The sequence below is a fragment of the Anopheles stephensi genome, chromosome X (assembly GCF_013141755.1).
Source record: "Anopheles stephensi strain Indian chromosome X, UCI_ANSTEP_V1.0, whole genome shotgun sequence".
Lineage (NCBI taxonomy): Eukaryota > Metazoa > Arthropoda > Insecta > Diptera > Culicidae > Anopheles > Anopheles stephensi.
The window spans coordinates 11,989,223-12,011,898 of NC_050201.1; the positions used below are offsets into that span (position 1 = coordinate 11,989,223).

Genomic DNA, 22,676 nt, shown 5'->3' on the forward strand with positions numbered 1-22,676 from the left:
GCAAGAATGTTAAAAAAAAATTCTGGCCCCAAAAAGTATGCACTTCGCATCACACCCTCATCAGCATTAAATTGTTGGCTTAATTCATTCTATAACGCTTTGTAATTCCTCTGCATGCTCTTGTATTGCTTGTTATGAATGAATATTCTAAAAACAAAATCATTTTCGTACATTGAAAACAAAACAATCCCAAATTAATGATTTTGAACCAAAAAAGTATGCTAAACGCTGTAGAATATTGTTATTTTAAATGTATTAAAATAATTCAATCAATCAAATCTCAATTTCATTTTAATCAATCAAATTATTTTAAATTTTTAATTAAATACATTCAACTTTTTATAAAAAAAATACCCCTGGGAATTATGCATTAAACATCAATAGAAATTTTAAAACTAATAAATGAGTCATTTATATAATCTCGTGGCTTTGCAACGAAAAATTTCATACAAAAGATTAATTATATCAGACGTGCCCCTGAAAAGTATGCACCTCATACCATCTCAACATTAGTTGAAAAATGAACTGCAAATTTAACTATCATTTGATCAGTTAAATCATAGTTTCATTTTACTTAATCAATTCAATACAATCAATACAAATATAAGCATGAATATTCAAAAACAAAAAATAAAATAAAATTGAAGCAATATTCTTTAAGATAGTTGCTCAACAAAGGTATGCACTACGCATCACACCCGAATGAACTTTACCGAGTGTAAGCCGAGAATAATCTTTTAAAGTCTATAAATTCTTCAAATGAACTTTGTGTTCCTTCCTGGAAATAGGTAAATATACAAGAAATTCCAAACATCGTCAACAAAAAAACTTTAATTAAATATTTTTACGCCCGAAAGGTATGCACTACGCACAAACTCCAGCATTACCTTCCCAAATAAACAATAAGTAACGTTAATTCAATCATCCAAAAAGCTATATTCTTTCGATAAATTTGCACTCAAATAAAAAAAAGGAAACAAATCTATCTCAATCATGCCTTTTCCTCCTTTAGCATTGCAACACTATACACACACTCACCAGTTCGATCACCACAAATTCGCCACCGTCACGCGCTCGTCCACTGTCCCCCACCCAATCCGTCCAAGAAACAAAAGTCGTGCCACCGCGCGTGCCATAGTTTCGATGCGCTTGTTCACGATCGCGGCCATCATTAAACACTAACGAACAAATCCGAACACAACTGTTTGGCCATGCGTGTTTTTTTTGTGTGTTATTTGTTTCCGATTCTGCGAAAAAGGCATGTGCATATTTGTGCGTTCAATTTACGCCTCGATTCATTCCGCATACGTGATGGGATTAAATTGACGGTTCGTTTCTTTGCATTTTCTTCCACTTGCCAAACCCAACCCCCTGATCGGGTGTTGGCGTTCCACAGTCCGAAGGGACAGGAATGTGCCGTTCCCCCAGCATCAGCATCATCATCAGCATCATCCACCAAACAGTCACAACATTCCTTCCTCATAATTGTGCTCATTATCATAATTTTGAGCACATCGTGTGTGTGTGTGTGGGCCATCCTTGGGAACGGTGACGCAGGGAAAAGCCGGGAAAATGCGTGAGTAGGGGGGAAAATCAACCAGAAAAAAGATCCCGAAAATCGCTGCTTTAATTTGCTTTTCTTTCAATCACGGGCTGCGATCACGATCACGGTGCGCGAAATTCGCGGTACGTGCGGCACGGCCACCGGGGACAGTTTTAACAGTTTATGAACTTCCTGCCTGCATGACTGCGTGATTTTATATGTGTTCATCGTTGGCGTTCGTGTTCGTCCGCCTGCTTCTCGTTGCGTTCGCCCCAACGACATCGGTTTCGCGAATCGGTTCCGGCTTCCGGGTTTCCCTGAAGCGGGAGGCATGATTGCATACCACCCGGCCAGGGCGAAAAACATCACGTCACACGTTGTTTGACATGGAAATTGGTGCGATTTGATCACACTCCGGCAATGAGCAGTAGGACCGGCGCAAGCAAACCAGCTGTCGAACACAAAAAACCCTTTTTCTTCGGCCAGGAACATTCGGGCCAGGTTTTTCCGAGCATCGAACACACATCGATGCACACTGTTTGAACGGAGCACTATCACGTGCGGCTAACACTAGTTGGCGACTTGGTTTGGAGGTTTTTTTTTGTTCTTGCCCTAGCTTCACTCATATTTGCTGCGTTTTTTTGTATTATTCTACATCCCGCGAACAAAAGGCTGAAGCTGGAAAGGATAAAAGGTTAATTGGCTTTGCTAATCGGTTCGAATGTCACACAGGTCACACGCCATTGTGTTATGATTGATGCTTAATAACGAGGGAGAGAGAGAGAGAGAGAGAGAGAGAGAGAGAGAGCGAACCCAACAAAAAAAACATCGAAAATCCTGCGACGCTGTACGAAACATGTTTGTTGCACTCCGTATGCGCCTAAAAGTAGGCTTCACGAATTCCGTAAATGCTTTAGAGCACCCACGAGTACAATCGCATACGTACGAAACCCCGATTCGAATAGTCGAAATTCCAACCACCAACATTCTAACGGTTTGCCGAAATATATTCCGTGTAATGCCGGCTCGCACGCCCCTACATCTATGCAATTCGCTACACGAAATCGGTGCTTCTGAGCTTCCCGTAACACCACCAGGCCATACCACCTCACACGAGGTCCGGAGCCGGTGGGTCGCAATGTGCAGCAGCTGGCCGGTGGTTTGAACGAAATTATTCGGATCATGTGAAAAACCTCCCTTCCGGTACAGTGCACGGATTACACGACGAAACGAGAAGGTGGGCAAATATAATTGAAAAGCATCTTGCTAGCTCCGGCCGGCTTCCAGTCCCGCGGATTTGGAGTATCATACTTCAAGAATTTTTTTTTGTCTTTGCCGGTGTGTTGAGAGTGTGAGGCATACTTGTTTCCGATCAGTATCCACCCGAAGAGTTTCTTTTTTTTTGTGAAGAGTGGTTTTGTAATTGAATCTAAGCCTTCCTAGCCTATCTCACTAGCTCAGATATTGGGAAGGCTGGGAGGTGGGAAGGTTGGATTTTTCGGGTGTGAGGGAAGAATTTTGTGGTTGTGTGGTTTCCTGGGAGGCTGCCTGACAAACCCTAGCACAACACCCTTCCGATTGGGTTTCAGCCAACATCCGGCAATCTCTCGGCTACGAGCTCTTGAGCGGGTGCCATCGAAGAGTTTTGACCCCCTTTTGGTATATCTTTCAACCAGCTCCAAGGGTGTCGGAAGATTTTTGGGGTGCCCGAAATTCTATTTCCTTGCCCTGTTTGGTTCACCTTTCACCATCAACAACGTACGAAACATTACGAGTGCCGTTTTTTATCCTTGCTCATCTTCCTCCCAGGGGCGAACGATAGTAGGACAGGACAGAGTAGACTTCTTTCAGCGCACGAAAGGGTAAACACTCACATTGCGTCCGGTGAGCTCTTTTGTTACGGTTTATGGTATCGAAGACAGTTGGGTGTAGAGTGCTACTGGGACAACAACCAACCGGGTCATCTTTCGGGATCAGTTTGCTTTTTTTCCTCTTGAAGACACTGGTCCTTAACGTTGAAGAATAAACTCCTGGAGACTGGAGCGTTTGAGGGTTGGCGGACGGATCATATAAGCCAAGTGTCCGGTGGGTACGGGGTCACCAGTAGAGTTGCCCATCTCCAAGAAATCCACAACCCGCGTCGGCAAACCTCCGCCCACGAGCGACTGTTTCGATAATAGGATTTTCCACCTTGCGGGTTTTGGTGGTTCTAATCAGAGCATCCGGCACGCAGCACACCTTCACTGCCACCCGGTGGAGAGGCCTGCATCATAGTCGGGATAGTCTGCGGCTGGATAGAAGACCATACGGGACATACCGCTGAACCTCGGTGCCGTACGGTGCCTGGGCGAATCGTTTTGCTCTAAGTGAAATTCCCTGTGATTATGTACTATTATCGTTTCGGGCTTTACCGTTCACAGTAGCAGCAGCAGCCATCTTGCTTGTTGTGGCCGGCGAGAATTAGTACATACGGCACGAGGCGCGTGAGTGTGGGAGAGAGAGAGCAAGCGAGTGAAGAGTTTAGAATGGGTGTGAGGATTTTTGCCTGATAGCTGGACACAGCACGACGTGTGTGTGTGTTGATGGTGCAGTTTGCACAACAACGGAGCCTCAAAGTTATTTCATCACTCACACCTCACAACAGCCCATCGGATGTCAGTCCGTGAGGAGGAGGAGGAGAAAGAGGAGGAGGCGTACTAGAATCCGGCAAGCGAAGAAACGCAACTGCTCGGTATTGGTTTAAAATGTGTAATCCTTTAGGCTGGTGTTGGTGCAACCATTCCATTGCACAGACGCTCGTTACGTTAAAGACTCGGCTCGTATTGTTGTGGTGAATGACGTCCCTACCAGCAACTTCCTTAGATCGTCCCCCGCAGAACGAACGCAAAGAAATCAAACGAATTTCAAGCCCTGGTAGACATATTAGCGCTCCAGCTACGTGTCAGGTTAAACCCCTGGAAGAGTTGTTATTTGACCCTTGGAAAAGGTTACCAGGTACCATTCCGGTCAAAAGATCTCCATTTAATTAATCGAAGCTCAGTACAAACTAACCTCAACTTGAGCAGTTGTGGGAACGGTCAACATCCACACATCCATCATCGATCTGCTGTACCGTACGAGAGAGCGAGAACCTGTGCAATGGAGAACAACAAACTAGCAAGCAAACGAACTTGGTACAACTTCCTATAAGAAGCAACGGATTAAAGCCAAATTTCGTGCAACGTTTGGATGAACGGGCACACCGAAATTGGCAGGAATAAATTGACCGGGATTTATAATCAAACCACTCCAGCGCCCTACCAGCAGAATTGTCGAGCTGGGCAAAAAGTTTTTGGCTGCCTGGCTAGCTGGCTGACTGACTGACTGACTGACTGGTTGGTTGACTTGCTACCTGACTGACTGACTGAGCTCTCAAGTACACTTTTCCCTCGCAAAAAAAAAAAACTGCTCCAAACCATCAAACATGTCGGTGAGATTGTGTTTAAGTTTTCTTTTTTTTCTCGTTACGTTCCTCTTCCTGCAACATGACTGTACGCACCGTTTACATCATTATCGTTTAATTTTGCAACATTCCGGAAATTGTGTGCGAGAACTTATGACCAGGTTAGGCTGTCGATGCAAATCCTTGCAACTCTTGGCAGGCCCACGCTGGAGTAGGGTTTCGGTTACGCAAATCAAAATACGTCGAAGGGTCGGACGGGTTTGATGGTTTGAAAACTATGCGTCGAAAACGAAACGTTTGCTCCGATTGTGCGTTGCGTTTCGTATGTAACGCCTGAATGTATGCAATGATTGTGCTGAAGTTTTGGGTTTTAAAAGGCCTTTTTGGAACACTTTACGGCTTCTGTATGCAAAGCAACCGAACGCATCACCACCAAGTAAGTAATAAGGGGGTTTAGAAAAAAGAATTGCATAACTGCAGGCGCTTTCAATCGACTATTTGTAGAAAAGAGTATTTGATGATCGATTCTCCTACTCGGCTTATCCGGTAAATCCCATAGTGTGGAAAGGTTTACTTTGATCAACAAAAACCTGCACTCCTTTAACGATTGTCGATAGTTCTTAACCCCTAATGAAGAGGGCGAAACGATGGCTAATGGACTCTTGTGATAAATTACTACGTTGACCATTTCATTATACGCTGAGACATTGTCAAATGTCTGCTTTTGTTTGAATTCATTTACTACTTTTCTTCTTATCTTCTGCTCTCCCTCTCACTCAATATCTCTTTCTCGCTTTCTCCTCCACAGCAATATCTGCGGTCAGTTGGGAGGAATGGTGGACGTACGATGGCATTTCGGGTAAGTGTATTTGTCTTGCTTATTATTCACCGGAAAACTTACTACCAGGAACCGCACGGTATAAACCGTTCGCATCGGGCTCCGTTCCCAGTGTCACCCGTGGGGGTGGCCAAGACTTCGATCTTCGCTCATTCCCCCCCTGGAGGGTTACGGCCGTACCTTGGCATCAGCAGCAGCCACCGGTAGCAGCGAACGGTCCGATGCTAAGCATGTGATTGTTTTCTCACAATTAATTTCAATAATGAATAGAATAAGCTCATCACCCAGGGATGAGCTTGTTTGACGGACTGTGGCAGCGTTACTGCGGCTGGCCCTCCAGGGCCAATTATCGATTAAACGCTAAAGCGAAACCGACCGTGGCAACGATGCTCCGAGGCTCTAAGGAATCTTGCCGATTATTAGCTTAACCGGCAGTTATTTGATTATGTGAATTAGTGTTCCCAGCAGCCGGCGTTGAAGGAACGCATCAAATTTCGACTTCACAGGAATGTAAATAATATGAGCAAAGCCGTATTAGTAATACTTATCGTTAGTGGAGGTAGCATACATTTAGGCACAATGATTCAGTGGCAAAATATCGTTGGATGTTGATGAAGTAGATGATTGGCTGAACATTTTAAGCAACACAACAAAGATGCCTTACTTAGTTTCTTAAATGAGATGGATGCATCCATTTGGGCGCATCTTTTGAATATTTAATATATTTTGTTATCCGCCAAACAGTCAATTTATTTTATATTAAAATTCTAAAAACAGTAATAATGAGATGTTCCAAAGCTACATAATGTGCCCTCAAAACCTTCTAAAGCATACATTTTTCTAAAGCATTTGGTTGTTGATGAAATAAACGATAGACTGATTTTTTTCTAAAGAGCTTCCCAAACACTTCTTTAGGATTTCCGAGCATGAAAACTGAAAAAGGCATGAATGGGATGCCTACATTTAGGCGCAGATACGGGTCGAAATGGTGGCCGAGGCGATAGCGGTGGCGGTCTTTATACGGGGCTTCAATTTCCACTCAGACCGTCTCTCCATACGTAGGACTGGCTTCTTCTTCTTCTTCTTCTTCTTCTTTGGAACTATAACCTCGAGAGGTCTTGGCCTGCCATTTTTGCATGCGATGCAGCATGCCAAAAACGATACGATAATAAAATAATAACACCCATCATTGGGTTGCATATATTTAGGCGCGTCTATTTATTATCTAGATGCCTTCTGCCTTCTATGAATGAGACATTTTGCTTGAAATTCTAATAAACTGAACAGACACTTATTAATTAGCTTCTACGCAAAAAAGACCAGCGAGTGTTAGAAATATTTTACAGTCTACATGTAGGCGCTCACAGTCTAGGCGTATTAATTCATTGGCAAAATATCTTTGCGTTTCGGTAATTTAGATCATAGACTTGATATTTTAAGGCACGAACCATTTTTTTATTCTCTTCTGAAGCGGGAAAACGGAGTTATCTATGCTCGTATGCATACATTTAGGCGCCCATAATAAAAATCTTATATTAACTGTTATCTATGAAACAAACAATTTGCTTGAAATTCAAATAAACCTCATCGCCTCTTTTTGAGATATTTCTACACTATAAACATCAATGTGTCTTCAAAATCTCCAACAGCATACATTAAATTTATAAAATACAGCATTACAAAAAAAAAAAACAAAATTAAATTTTGATTGACCTGCTTTCCTTGCGCTATCTCCGCAAAGCAGACGATTTGTTTGACATTTTAATGAACTCCACTGACACTTTCCGAGATCTCTAGTTCGGTCACTTGATACACTGCCGGTCCTAAGATCTGGATCACGGATCACATCAAACGATTCCGAAGCGCGCGCTCGGACTGCATATCCAACGCAATTATCCCGGCCGATCGCAATCGCAAACTGAAGAATGATTATTTTCTTCCCTTCTCACGCCGAACGTCTAGGTACGCTCGTTTTAATGACAAAATTCTTTTCATTGCAATCGGTCCCGACCCGAGGGGAACCGGGAACCTTTCGGAAGCTACTCAACTGTGGAAGGGAATCAATTTCATCAAGAAAACGGAAACGATCGGGCAATAAATGACGTTTGCCGCCAGGCCCCCCCATCCAGACATTTTAAGGCATCTCGGTTTAAGGACTCTCGGTCTTAATCACCGCCGTGGCACCTGGTATAAAATGGCCGAAAACCATCGTCACGACGCGCTTGCCGAAAGCATTATTTTTTATGAAAACGTTCTACCTGCACTACCGGAGCTACGGGACCGGTGCCCGGCATCAACATCACCTTTTTTCCAAGCGAAGGTGGATAATAAAACAGGTAGTTTTGATTCGCTGCTCTCGCCTTCGACGTGGAGAACGCATCACGGTAGTGTGCCGATAAAAGCCCAGCAAACCGAACGAAAACAATCTGCCCTTGTTGTTTTTCTGTGTGTGTGTGTGTGTGGGGGGGTGTATTTGCTCTCGCTTCTTTGGCTGGACCTCCGAGATGAACATTCTTCCTTTATGAGGTTCCCTTTGGCGGGAGACCTTCATTTGCGCCCTTCGATCCACGATACGGGAGCAGTAAAATTTGCATTTCAATCATTTCGAATCATCCGCGCGTTCCACGTCTTATTGGTGGGCCTGATGGGGAGGTGGGGGGGGAGGGGGATCTATCGGTTTTTTGAAGGGGGCCAATTTTCATCAAAGCTGCTCGCGTCGTCTAAGCAAAAATATTGTGTATATTGGCGACCGGTGTACATTGTGGGTCAGGATATTGGTTGCCCTTTTTTGGCAAAGGTTTTTATAACTCCGGCATAGAAAGTACACCGAGGGTACAATAAAATGCAGATTCTAATCAAATTAATACTTCACCGTATCAGCGTGATTACGGCAACTCGGCAACGGGCCCGCTTTGTTCTTCTCGAGCTGTGAGAATCGCTCAAGATGGCAAACAATCTATCCATCAGTCTTGGGCAATACGCTCTTTGGAAAGCATTAACGCATACCAAGGCATCAGCGAAATAGAAACAAAAGTTTTAGAAGCTTGTTTTTTTGGGGGGTGCAAGCAGGCAACCCTGCAACCCCTTTTCGATGTGTCCGGATCGAACACAGTGGTTACCTTCGTTGAGTTGGGTCTCCTTAATGGGGGAGCCGCTGGAAACGAACAGCGTTAATGATGCGTTCCATTAGATTGCTCTCAGCGAATATCTGCTGACTAATTGTAATCAATAAAGGGGAACGGTTTGCACCGATTCTACTGTCGTGAGATTAATGGGGAAAGGAAAAAAAAACAACACCACCGTACCAGATGGATATGGACGGATAATAAGGACGAAAAAGTGGAAAATAATCTAAATTAAGGCGCATCTCTAGTGCGACGGCCAGCGTCATCGTGATGTAGCAGGGTACGATGGAGAAGAATTAGAAATAGGGAGAGAGTTCGTAAAAAATCGACGAATCAAAAATGAAATCCGTACCATATTTGTCTTTCGTGTTGTTTTCATTATATTGTCTACCCAATGGGAGGCCATTTTGTTTTCTTCTTACAGCAGGTGATACTGTGTGATAGAATTTTACCTGTTTTACTTTGCAAAATGTTGTGAAAGAACCGGTCAAGCTTAGCTTCTTTACACTCAGAACAATGATCAACGGCTAATAGTATGCAATCAATGACTCAAATAATTGGCTGAAAAATGTTATGGCATCGCTTAAGGAGCTGTAAACATCACACAATCAAAAGTGAAATTGATTTTTAAATTCTTCTTGAATAGTCATTTCGAAACTTGCCGCCTTATAGTATGCAATCAGTTATGTAATTGCATAACTCAAGCAGCTATATGCATCTCCAAATCAAATGTGAAAATGATTGTTGTTTATCTTCACGACAAGCTTTGTTTATATAAAAGTATGCAATCAGCATCAAGGAAAACATAGTGTAAAGTAATAATTTGGAAAATTAAATTGCATAACTCAAGGCGCCATGTATCTCACAACAAATATCTACGGCCAGTAACGATCAAACTTGTCAAATCACTGCCCCTGAACTCTTACCAAGCATTTTCTTCTGCTGAGGCTTTGCTCCCGGTTCACACAAGCACTGATTGCAGGGTTTGCCATGCTGTTCACAGGTTGGACAGCTCAAAAGCTAATACTGCTTGCTTGTTGTTTTCGGGCGTGTTTGTACTATCCAAGCGCGCTAGCCCAACCTATGTGGATACATAACAGCGTATGTGAGACGAAAGGCGACGGGAACACAGTAATTGCGTTATCCCAATCAGCTGTTGTGAAGCAGCGCGGAAAGAAGCTGTAGGAACGGAACGGAATTTCGAGACTAAAAACACAAAAGGTGCACTGCACAGTACACACAGATCACACTCAGCAAGCGAAGAGCAAATGGGAAGAATATTTAGAGTGGGCAAAAAAGAAAAGCTTGACCACACTCTACACCAGCGATATCGGTGGTGAAGGTAGTAGTCGTAGTGGTGTAACGCTACTGTGGGGACAAGTACTCTCTTTTGTTACTTTTCAACTGTTCACCTCCACTCTTCAGGGTTCCGTTTCCTCGATACGGCGCTATTCCTACTACTATTGCTGCTTGCACATTGATGGAGACAACAGCAAGAAAAAAAAACTAAACTACACAGGAAAACAGCATCAAAACCAACGTAAAGAATATATGTATATATATCAGAAAACATGCTTTCATCCCGATGGGCGGCCAATGGCGGGGAGAACTTTTTTTTTGGGGGGAAGTCATCCAATGCCCCGGATATAGCCTACGGTGCTGTATCACAGGTCGGTTTGAGGGGTTTTTTCGAATGAATAGGTCCATCGACCGTGTTGGCTTCTTCCGACACTGGGTTTATATCATGACAAATGATCGTATCGTTGATGTCAGCGAAAGCAACTGGACGTCCCTCCCAATTCCCACGATATGCTGGTGCTTCAGGTGTGCACTGTACTTTGCTGGCTAAATAAACGTCCGGTCCGGGCTATTCGGGGCAGGGGTTTCCGGGGTGCTGGAGATGGGCAGAAACTCCTTGGAGATGGTTGGTTTTCTTTATTCTCCTCTCGTTACCTAGGAGTTTCTAGTTTTATCTTCGTTACGTGAAAGATTTTCCTGGGTTCTTCTTTTTTTTCTTTCCCTTTCTTTCGTCCCGTTGAAGTTGTAGCTTCAACTATTGTGCACAGGACAAAGTTTAGATCACTTACACTATTCTGTGGAATAGCTAATCTTATAAGAAAACAAAAACCAACACGCTGTACCAATCGACTACTCTATTGTGAGGCAGACGAGTGAGTAGGTTCTGTTGCAGGCTGCTAGACCACGACCACACCTGCAATGGTCAATCTTTGTGGTATCTAATTTCTAAAATATCCTTTTCATACTCTTGCACCCGAGGATGCTTCCACTGCTCCGTAACCGGTCCAATCGGTCAGCTTATCCCACACCAGAGGTCGTTTGTACTAAATCTTCCGAGAACACCGGTGTGCCGGTGATACACACACACACACACCGACTCCGACCAATGTCCGGTACCGAAAGAATAAATATATAAAAGTTAGCCCCCCCCCCAAAAACCATGGGGCAACATTCCACATATTTCATGCCTGCTCATTGTGTGAGCAATAACGCTGGTCAAATTCGACAACCTATGGTCACGTAAGTGCAAACCCGACGTGAGTCAGCGCACTGTATCATTGCAGCATCATTTTTTTTCCCGAAAGAGGAGCTCGCCCGCGTGGTGCAAGTCATACGGAACGGGCGAGCGGCAGTATCGGGAGCTTGTTGGAAAAAGTGACCGGAATGAAAGGTAAACATTGACCAAACCCATTATGCTTGGTCAGCATTTTGTTTCTTTCGCTTATCTTATGATCTCTGTACTTTTTGGAGTCTGCCCAAACGTGCGGCACAAAATTCGAGCGAGGGACAGCGTGGCAGAACCGGCAGAACAATTGTGGTGTGGTGGGGGAGTAAACCTCCCACAAAAACTTCTTTCACCACCACCAGCTAGCAATAGTATTTGTTAAGATGAGCATGAGATGGCCCGCCGAATGTACGAAAAACCCGAGCAATTGCAGCGAAAACCTGCACAGATAAACGATTTATCAAATATTCATGAACTATCTCCATCTGGGGTGAGGAAGCGCACATTCGAGCGGTTTGTGTATTCTTCTTGAATAGCGTGAAGTGCTCGTTTAACCGCACGATTACTTCATCACCTTTTGCAAACGCTTCCGGTCTATGTTGTGTTGTGGTTGTTGCAGCTGTAGGTATAGTGCTGTGTAAAATGGTTTAGAGTGGGTTTGCTTGGATGTTTGCGGATCGTTTACTTGAGCGGCGATAGTCATTATGGAAAGAGCTATAAACGCTTTATCTCACTTTAGTAGCACTGAAAATCGCAATAGCGAAAACCCTGCCAGGAAGCAGAAGATACTCATAATGCACTCCACTGTTCTAATCACTATTAACCAGGTCCGGCCTTCTGGGGACTTATCAACCCGGAATGGTCACTCTGCAACAAAGGACGCCGACAGTCTCCGGTCAACCTGGAACCTCAGCGATTACTGTTCGATCCAAATCTACGCATTCTACACATAGACAAGCATCGGGTAGGTAGTACGAGTGTATTCACCCTTGCGCCGGTGTGATCAAAACGGACCTCTTTTTATCTCTTTGCCCGATCGCTACTACCACACAGATAAGCGGCACGATCGCCAACACAGGACACAGCGTTATCTTCACCGCAGACAACGAGACGTCGTCGGCGTACGGTACGCCACAAATACCGGTGAACCTGACCGGTGGTCCACTCTCGTATCGATATCGCTTTCACGAGATACACGTACACTACGGACTGCATGATCAGTTCGGTTCGGAGCATAGCGTAGAAGGCTACACGTTCCCGGCCGAGGTAAGCTAGACCTCGGTGTGCCTAGTGTGTACGTGACACTCTCACTCTCAATGACACTCCCATTTACTCTAACAGATCCAAATCTTCGGCTACAACTCCCAACTGTACGCTAACTTTAGTGACGCACTCTACCGTGCGCAAGGTATCGTGGGCGTCGCGATACTGCTGCAGCTCGGTGACCTCTCCAATCCCGAGCTACGCATGCTAACGGATCAGCTCGAAAGGATCCGGTACGGTGGCGATGAGGCACCGGTACGTAGAATATCTGTGCGCGATCTGCTACCCGACACGGAACACTACATGACGTACGAGGGTTCAACAACGGCACCCGCCTGCTACGAAACCGTCACCTGGATCGTCATGAACAAACCCATCTACATCACCAAACAACAGGTACGGTGGCTGGTGCTAGTTTTAGATCCGTCCCGAACACCCGAAAAGTGACGTAAAAACATCTAACCCTTTCCAGCTGCACGCACTGCGAAGGCTAATGCAGGGTGGTCCAGACCATCCGAAGGCACCGTTAGGTAACAACTTCCGGCCGCCGCAGCCCCTACTTCATCGTCCCGTGCGGACGAACATTGACTTTCGAAACAAACAGGAAAAGGGGGGAAAAATATGTGCAACTATGTACAAGGACGTTCACTATAAAGGTAAGCCGCATCGCACAACCTGCCAGGATACTCCTAACATTCGTTCGTGCGTTTACAATTGACTTTGGCAATTCCTTCCTCAAAATATTTATTTCGTAAGTCATGTAAACAGCTTAAGGACCCATAGACTACTTCGTTTTCTGAACGCAACGCCTGACAGTATGCAATGAGCCGACATCTGGTCACTTTTAATTAGTCTTCCTAGTTGATTGCATTCCTTCAGATGTGCGTTACCCTCTCCACAGCAATGCCTCAACGTTATTCTAAAGCGTCTCGTTATTATGACTTTCTTCCCGTTTAATGTCCGGAACAGCTAATAGCTGGAAACACAACTGAACGGAGGAAGCGCAACCAGGAGCATTCGGAACACGAGCCGGACGAGCTCGATGATAATAGCTTAATCGTGTTCGAACCGTGAAACTGAACCATGCAAGGTGCAGCAATGTGGCAGGTTCCCAGGTGCTGCTGACGCTGCTGTTGTGATTGATTCCATGTCCCCTGCTGCTGCTGCTGCTACTGCTGCTGCTATTGCTGCTACTACTGCTGTAACAGACACCTTTGGAACGGCTGTGCCCTGCATGAGCGCGTATGTGTGTGTGCGTGTGCGTGTGAGTGTGTGTTTATATATGGATGTGTATACGGAATCCGGCCGGCGAGAAGGCAAACAAAATATCATTAGATAACACTAATTAAGAGGTTAAAGCTTATAGGCGACTGTATCGTGAGGACAGCGCGTACCAGGTGTGTACTGAGTATGAGTAAGTACACTGTAACCATAACTAGATATCCATTGGTTTAGCTTTAGTTTTGGGCGGGCGGAATAGTTTATCGAGGCGAATGAGCTGTTACGTGTGTGTGTGCATTCCCCTCCCCACTGTCAATATGACACTGACAGGTGGAAATAAGTAATCGAATGCGTAGGATGTCTAGGAAGGAGTCTAGTGCACTTGTTTGGTAGACACACGACGAGGCGTCCAGCACAGACGTAAAAGAACCCATCCCGGCCTCACTCACCTCGGCACTGTTCCTAATCACTCTCGCCCAGCTATTCGTTCAGAGGCCCTATCAGTCTACTTTACAACAGTTTTGAAATTCCTTCATTCCTTCCGGCACCCAATATTGAGGCCGAAGGCTCCAAAGTTCCAAGGTTCCAAGGATGGTGATGGTTTTCAACACGCTGAGTGACGTTTCGTTCGCCGTTTCCCGCTGTACACATCACCTTTTTTTCTTTCCCCCGACTGAAATTAATGTTTTATTGTCTGCTGTCCGGAAGTTCGGACGTACAAGTGGTAACGTTAACGTCGGTACTCTCTAATGGGCAATTCATCGCGAAAGTCATCCCATTTTGTGGAACCCTGGTGAACAAGTTCATCAGCGTCGTTTCGCGATCCCGCTCGCCGTTTTGATGCGCGTGGTGTTGCACCGGCAGTAGTAAACGTTTGCAAAACCATCGCGTACACCACACTGTGGTGCATCATTACCAGTGCCAAAAGCCAAATCACCACCACCACCACTGAGCACACACACACACAAACCGCTGACGTGCGGGGAAAGTCTATTTCTTGGTGCGCTTTGTGTGCGATGTTGAATCACTCAAACGGTAAGTGAATCGTTTTTGGCAGTAGTCGTTCACCGGTTGGATGCAACTGGTTAGCATTGGTGGAACGGTGTGTTGTGTTGAACATCCAACACCACCACCACCGTACCGCTCGCGTTCGCAAGCGCCAGAATTCCGGACACGTTGTCCGGAGAACGCCTTCGGAAATGTACGATAAACTAGAACTGATAACAAAACTAACGGACGTTACGGTGTCGTGTGCAAGTGGATGGAAGAACGCCACACATACAGATACACCCGCAAAGGGGAAGGACGGGCTCTAGTTGCTGCTCAGCAAAAGATGCACACGGGCACACACACACCTTTCTCCACAGGACGACGTCCACTGGACGTTCGGGGTGGACGACGCGTCAACTAGCGAGTAGGTCATCCACGTGACAAACATTCGGGCAGGAAGTGGACTACCCGACGAACAGTGAAACGAAACCAAAGTGAACACAAACTACATTACCCTCACTCTCTCTCTCTCTATCACTCTCTCCCTCTTCTTCCTTCCACTACCAGACCTACACACCAGACATACTAGTAACCGTGGCGGAACAACAACAACATGGCCGCAATGAAAAGTGGACGCCCCGGAGAACTGAAACTCTATTAAAAGTTTCGAATAATTTGTAAATAATATTAATACAAGCTTCACCAGGTTGAGTTGAAGAAGGGAAACCCGAAGAACAGAGGAAAGGCGCTACTGATAGCCACCTAGTAGCGGTGTGTGTGTGTGGGTTCGTTTTTTTTTTGTATAACTCTTTCCACTTGCACGTTTTATGCCATTCTACCACTGTTGCGGCTACTGCTGCTACGGCTCCCTTCTGCACGTACATCCTTGCAGGTGTATCGGTATATACGAGGCAACAGGCGACATGCAAGGTGCCGCGTTTCTAGCTACTCGCTACTAAATTTTAAAGCTGCCAAGAGTTGACTATAAACATTAAAAATAAATTAAAATCGGAAGAGGAATAATGGCGGAGGACTAGCTAAGGGAGGGCGCAATATTGCCCACGGTGGTAGAATACCGAGTGTTGCAAGACGCGCTGTGCGGAGAAAGCGGAGACCGACAAGATGGTTTAATAAATTGTGTAAGCGGAAAAACTAGCAACAAATAGACGAACCGCTTTCTGGAGATGGAGGTCTGCTGTAACGCTGTACCTGTAGCAGTTGCCTCCGAAACCTCCTATCCAGGAGGAATTTCTTGGCGAGCAGTAGCTGGGGAGGGTTATATATTTATACTCCTTTTTTTTTTCGTTGTTGTTGCCACTCTCACACTATTTGTATTTGAGTCGCACACAACATCGTTAGCGAAACTCTGGCACCAGCAACACCTTCGCCCTGTGCACGCCCATAGGTACGGGAAGGTGTGCCACGCGAGATGCATGTTTAAAGTAATATTCTTTTTTGGCATCGTGCGGATACTAGGAAACGTCTGGCGGTGGAGTGCATGTGCCGGGAAGGAGGGGGTTCGGTAGAAACTTGTTACACCCAAAGTTCATCCATCTTTGGTTTTTTTTTTTTTGTTGTGGCTGCTGGGATGGAGAAGGCTTGCTCCTGATTGTTGGAATGATGTGTTTTTATTTACTCTCTTTTCGGTCCCCTTTTTGGTCCCAAGTCGGTCCGAGTGGTGTGACGATTCTTTGAAATGAACTACCAGAAATAAAAACGAGGTAAAGGATCTACGGAATATGATTATGATGCTTTTTGCCATAGTGTGATGCTGCTAAACTGCCGCCAGGAGTCTCTCGCGAGGGTGCTTCTTCTTTTGATTAATTGTACTACCGACTGACGCCTAAAGTTATGGCAGCCCGTCATCATCATCGTTACGCTAGACAGGCATACGGGGAATATGCGTACGAGATTTCGCTCCTGAAGGTAGGTAATGTAGTCTCGGTAAGCGGAGGGTCCCTGTGTCTGTGATTCCTGCTAAGCCTTTTTTTTCCTGCCTAACCTTCGAACCCGAAAATAAAGTTATGGCAGGTACACCCGAAGAGTGATAATTGACTCACTCAAAATAACTTCAACTCCAGCATTTTTTGTTTTTGATTTTCTGTTTTGCAAATGGCTTTCATTTTAAACTCACACATACTCATACACAAAAGGCGAGACTATCTCTAGGGAAGTATAGTACGATCGAAGAATGAAATCCGGTGGCAGACAACGACCCAATCCCAACCCATCCAATTCTTCCCGCCACACGCTGGACCCATTAATCATGACCCCATGACACGTTTGCTTTCGGTCGTACCGGTGTGCTGCAACACCTTTGCCCGGTAAGGCGCACAGCGCTGCAACGGTACTGCACACTAGCAACGTAAGCTGTGTAAACAGAGTTAATGAATTTCAATCAGACCGGGAGGTTTCGTTCATTCACGAATTGTTTCAGCACGGTTCACTCAGGTACTTGCCCGTTACAATAGCTCTCGTAACCCCTTCCTGAGTATTGCTTCACGTCTCGGCACCGCTCAGCAGGTTTAGTGTGGACACAGGTTTACCTTCTTCTTCTTCTTCTTCTTTACATGGATTTTATTATTCATCCTCGTTCGGGTAGTTCGTTTGAAGCACAAGACTTACAAAAAACAAAAATGGACGATGAAAGGAAGTCATCGTCAGTGGCATCAATCAACCAGTTCCATCAGCTGTTCAGCGGTTGGAAATACAATCTACCGGCACAACTCAGTATTGCTGCACCACACGCCTCATGGAGAGCCCTACTCTACTCTTAGGGTAAAGTTAAGGTCATCATATCTCATCAAAACAAAACAAAACCGATTAGCACCGTTAAAGTGAGGCTATTCCACTCATTGTACAACGGGAAGAAACACTTTTGTTGCTCGAGTTGCCTACCTTTAGGCGTTGTGCGTTTGTAAATTAATATTTACGCCTAACGGTATGCAATCGGTGCTCTTCGTTAACTGGTTTTATGTTTTTCAGCGTGTTTGAAGAATGTACGCTTCATTCGCGGTTTTGTGGTGTTGAATTAAACCAATAAAAAACTCAAATCAAACGTCAATCATTATATGGCAGGCTTTATCATGCTTGCGTTCCGGGCACTCTCGCACTGATTGCACACACACATACGCACCCACTCATACATTCATACACTCATGCATCAACATCAGCCAGATAGTGGAGCCAAGGATGAACGTAAATCTTATGAAAAGAATCCTGTAATTGAGTGATGTGTAAAATATATATATATAAACTAAATGGCTACGCTAATACTATGGTCCTAGGCTTTGGACATGACTTGAACAACATTTCGATCTAATCGAGCAACTCAATACGAATGTTGCGTGCGTGTGCATGTGTGATTGTGTGCGTGCATGGTTATGTGTATGCGTGCAAATGAGTGTGAGTGTATATATACATATATACATATAGAATCGTCATATCTCTGTGCGGAATGCGTGCGGTGACCAATATGTAAGGGAACTAGACTAGAAAGTACAATAAAACTGGAGCTAACTGTAAACAAAAGCAAGGACGCGAAAGATAAACTCGAGACTAACTCCGTGTCGATCCAAGTTGTAACGCGGTGTGCCGGCGCGAATCATATTCCATTACCTGGTACTACTACCACTACTACCACTACTATTACTACTACTACTGCTACAACTTATATATGGCGACGTTGATGCAGTTCCGGCAAAGCAACTTACTGGCTACACTCTTACGCTTAGCAAACTGGTACACACTGACCATGCCTCCACAATCACGTTTCCGTTTTTTTTTTTTTTTATATTGTTTTGCTGTGTATGTGAACGCAAACAAAAATAAAATGGCGCGATTGACAGTAGGATAGTTGTGGATATGCTTATATGCGCACGGTAAGCGTGTGATATAAACATAAACATATGCACCGGACATATCTGCGTACAGGAAGAAAAAAAACTAAAGGGTCGGTTAGGAAGCGGCTAGGGAAAATGGCATATTTTAAGCTAACAGCTAGCACATCAGTTCATCCGTACGAAATGGCGCCACTTTGTTAAAACCACAGGTATGGGCTAATACGCATTAATCCCACGCGGCAGTCAAGGATTGCAGGGGTTGCCCGGGATGGCGGGATGAAACGGTAATCGAAATGAGTGAGCTATTTTTACGAACTGGTGAGCTATTATTTTCGGGTGACGCTCGGGGTGTCGTCGGGGGCAAACATGGATGCAGGGAGCAATGATAATCCCTTTTCGGTTATTATGAGTGAAACATATCCCGGACAAACACGTTTGGAACTAGTTGGAATAGTTGCTGTCAATTTTCACCCACTGCTTATGTGCGTGTGCGTGCGAGTTGGGGAAAAAATTGATTGAGATTATGTAATGGTTAAAAATTGCAACGCCTTGCTGTGTTTAGGGATATCAACAATTACTCGAACATGCAGTACACGACCCTGCATCTAACTAATCTCATGCATCTAGTGAGGAGAAGCGTAAGGAGAATTATACGAAAAAAAATGGCTGCAAAAAGCAACCAAACTCATTAACTTATCCGTTGTATTTGCGTTGGGTTGCGAAAACGGGAATGATGTAGTGCTTCTTGTTGGTGAGCTGCTACTGCATGGGTTCGGAACGCAGAAGGAGCTTAACAAGAAATTGTTGCGTTTTTTGTGCATTGCACACTGTTGGGCGCTTTGTTATTCGATGTTGAGTACGTGCAATCTGTGTGGTGAAATTTCTGTTCAAGAGTTTCTAAAGAGATTGTTCACTTTTGATGGTTTTGTGAGTGCGCCTGAAAGTATGCAAACACGAAGATAAAGTTTCGTTTTAAGATTAAATTGAGAGTTGACTTTAAATAATTATTTACTGAATTTTTATGTTGCTTGTGTGTTTATGTGTGTTTATGTTTATGTTGTTATCAAATCTTTCAAAAAGTTTACGTTCAGGCGCACTAGGGAACTACTTAAGCTGTTTAGCATGTTGCAGGGTTACCAATGTGAAGTGTTGCATCGATCCATCCCGTAAGAAAAGAAATGAAAATCACAATCAAATCACGATATCAAGTTACATACCCATTCCATCAAGGCAATGGAACTGTTTGGCTTGTATGTTGCTTTTTGTTATGTTTTTTTTTTTTTGAGGTTCCATCTGCAAGGATGGAACAATTGTTAATAGAAAAAATCTTAAAAACAAACGCAAAGCTAAAATAGATAATAACAATTATTCAAGATGCCGCTTAGAACAACAACAAAAGCACAAAAACCAAAACGAATATAACAAAAAAATAAATCAGGAAAACATCAGCAAAGAAATGACCAAACTGATTAGTGGGTGGCATGTTTTGATGGCTCGAAGCGTGCTCTCGACCACAAGTATACACTCTGATCAAACACATCCACATTGATGAGCTCTTTCTGGCAGTCAGATAACGTTGGAAAACAGAATCAACAGGATGATGCATGAAATAAACAATTATAAAGCATAATACGCATAATGGAGTTAGCTCAAAATGGACGAAGCGTCACCACTACCGCAAAACAAAAGATAAATAAAACAAACAAACTCTAAACTAACGTGTCAATGGGATAGGCAGAAAAACACTTACAAAAAAATTAAAAAACATCCAGACTCCCACTATCCAGTATTTATATCGAAGCGGAACAGCAGAGCAGAACAGATAAACAAAAACCAAAAGCGTAAAACAAGTTGTTGTACACTTATTTGAAAGCGAAACGATAATATGGAGGAAAACTGTGGCCGGCAGCAGGTAGTTTGAACAAACAAAATAAAATACAAAAACCTGGAAGAAAGAAATCATTAGAGGAATCTCGTGTGTCTCGTTGCTTGATCGTCTGAGAGGTTGCGCCTCATTCAGCCAACCAAGAAAAAAATCACAAAGAAAAACAAAAAAGAAAACTAAACGAAATAAAAAAAATACACACAATACGGCTGACAGGGAAAGCGCTACGAGACAGGCACACAAGAACAAAAATGGAGCGAAAAAAATATATATGCTGGTAGGAAAACCCTACCCCTGGCAGCAGAAAGATTTCTTCCAGTGTGACCGTTCAAGTGAGTGCTTTGCCACATCAAGTTAAAGAATAACAAACCAACAAACAAAAAACAGTATGTAAAATCAAATAAAAAAAACTACCAAAAAGACAACCAACAAAAAAAAGAAAATTGCCGGTCCTGTCCGGTCGTGTCACCTTTTTCGCTTCCCAGCCACATTTTGCGACATTCGAAATCCGACGTTTGTTTTTCGGTTTTTGAGCTTCGTTGTCATTTAATTTCTGTTCTGCTCCACTTTAGTGTTCGGTGAGGCAGGAAAAGGGAAATGGTGAAAGTGAAGTAAAGGAGCGTCTGTATGTATAGTCACGTCTGCCGTACGGTGGTTGTGCTCCGAAAGCATTGTGCAATCCCGAGCCGACCGTAAATTACAACCACAATGCATATTTTGACATTCACCGCTTTAGGTAAACAAACAAAAGCAACCCCCAAAAAAGCACCCGAAAGTGTGGAGGTTAGGAGGTTTTCGAGCAATGAGCAGATTCGATACAACGTCCACCAATGCGGTCAAACCACCAAGCTTCTTCGGTGATAATTTACCGTTCGAATACTACCTCCGCACCATCCCAATCCGTGGTAGTATTGGTTTCAATTTAAGTGCATTCGGTCAATCAGCGTTTTCGGGCCGGTGGGCAGGGTTCGCCCGGTCAGTACGGCAGAAACATTGGAGTGGTGAGTGGTTAAATAAATCATGATTATCCTTTTTTTTTTGCTTGTTTGCTTCGTTTCGCTTTTCTTCGTTTTTAACCAAAACACTCGATGTTTGTACTTTCGAGGTTTGTTTCGCGTTCGAGAGCTGCAAAGGGAAGACAGCTACCGAAACAAATGGTGGAAAGATTGAAAAGCAAAACAACCAAAAACAAAACACACACACACAAGAATAAAAACAAGCTCCACGCTTTAGGGGGTTCAGGTAAAATTGGGAAAACGGCAAGCAAGGGCCCAACATGGCGGTGGCTGCGGGATGGATAAAAACACTCACCGGGAAAACCAAAAATCTGTAAATGGATTCACCTTCAAAAGGAAAGTTTATCCTCACTGCGTTCCTTCTTATATGTGTGTGTGTATGTAGGTGTGCACTCGCGCTCGTTTGTACATCCTCCCTTCAAAATGTACCTTTTTAAATGTATACAGTGTTTCATAATAAATAAAATTACTACGTGACACGTTTGCGGAACGAGTGCGCCGAACGGGCCTGTGTGAGAGAGCGAGTAAGTGATAGACAGCGTGGCAATATAAGGATATCGCCCTTTTTGCTGTCCCTTCCCATGTTCTCGGACAGTGTTCTGGATCTTGGGATCTTGTTGCCGTCCAGTATGTAACTCAATGTTATTTTTATGTCCATGTGCTCCGTGTGTATGCTCAATGTACCATCAGCACCATTTCATCGTGTCTCGGGCTTGATGAATTGAGCGTACTACTTCTCCCCCTACCTTCGAAAAGTCTCTCAACACTCGTTTCTTTCCTAACCCACGTTATTTATCTCCCGTATCCATGTCTGGACTTTTGAACACCACAAAGCATCGATTGACAGGTGCTCATTAAAGAGTTGAATGATTCCAGCAAGTGCACCTGTCTCCGTACGTCAAACTTCGCAGTGGATCGACTTATCCCATCGACACCGTGGAACGACCGTGGTTCCTGCGCTTCGTAAACCTTCGTTCAGGTTATCCA

General features: G+C 44.2%; 1 protein-coding gene across 4 annotated transcripts in view; it reads left to right on the forward strand.

Moving 5' to 3' along the window:
* The window catches only part of LOC118507848 (carbonic anhydrase-related protein 10), a 56,993-nt gene extending 35,877 nt beyond the window's left edge, over positions 1 to 21,116 (forward strand). For 2 of the 4 annotated variants that reach the window (XM_036046984.1, XM_036046992.1), the window contains 6 exons: positions 5,794 to 5,844; positions 12,300 to 12,436; positions 12,526 to 12,738; positions 12,814 to 13,131; positions 13,208 to 13,391; positions 13,705 to 21,116. In XM_036046984.1, coding sequence (XP_035902877.1) covers positions 5,794 to 5,844; positions 12,300 to 12,436; positions 12,526 to 12,738; positions 12,814 to 13,131; positions 13,208 to 13,391; positions 13,705 to 13,727 — 926 coding nt within the window. In that variant the 3' untranslated portion in view covers positions 13,728 to 21,116. The remainder of the gene's footprint in view (positions 1 to 5,793; positions 5,845 to 12,299; positions 12,437 to 12,525; positions 12,739 to 12,813; positions 13,132 to 13,207; positions 13,392 to 13,704) is intronic. The other 2 variants (XR_004905722.1, XR_004905723.1) reach the window with 2 other exon arrangements.
* The last annotated feature ends 1,560 nt before the right edge of the window (positions 21,117 to 22,676 follow it).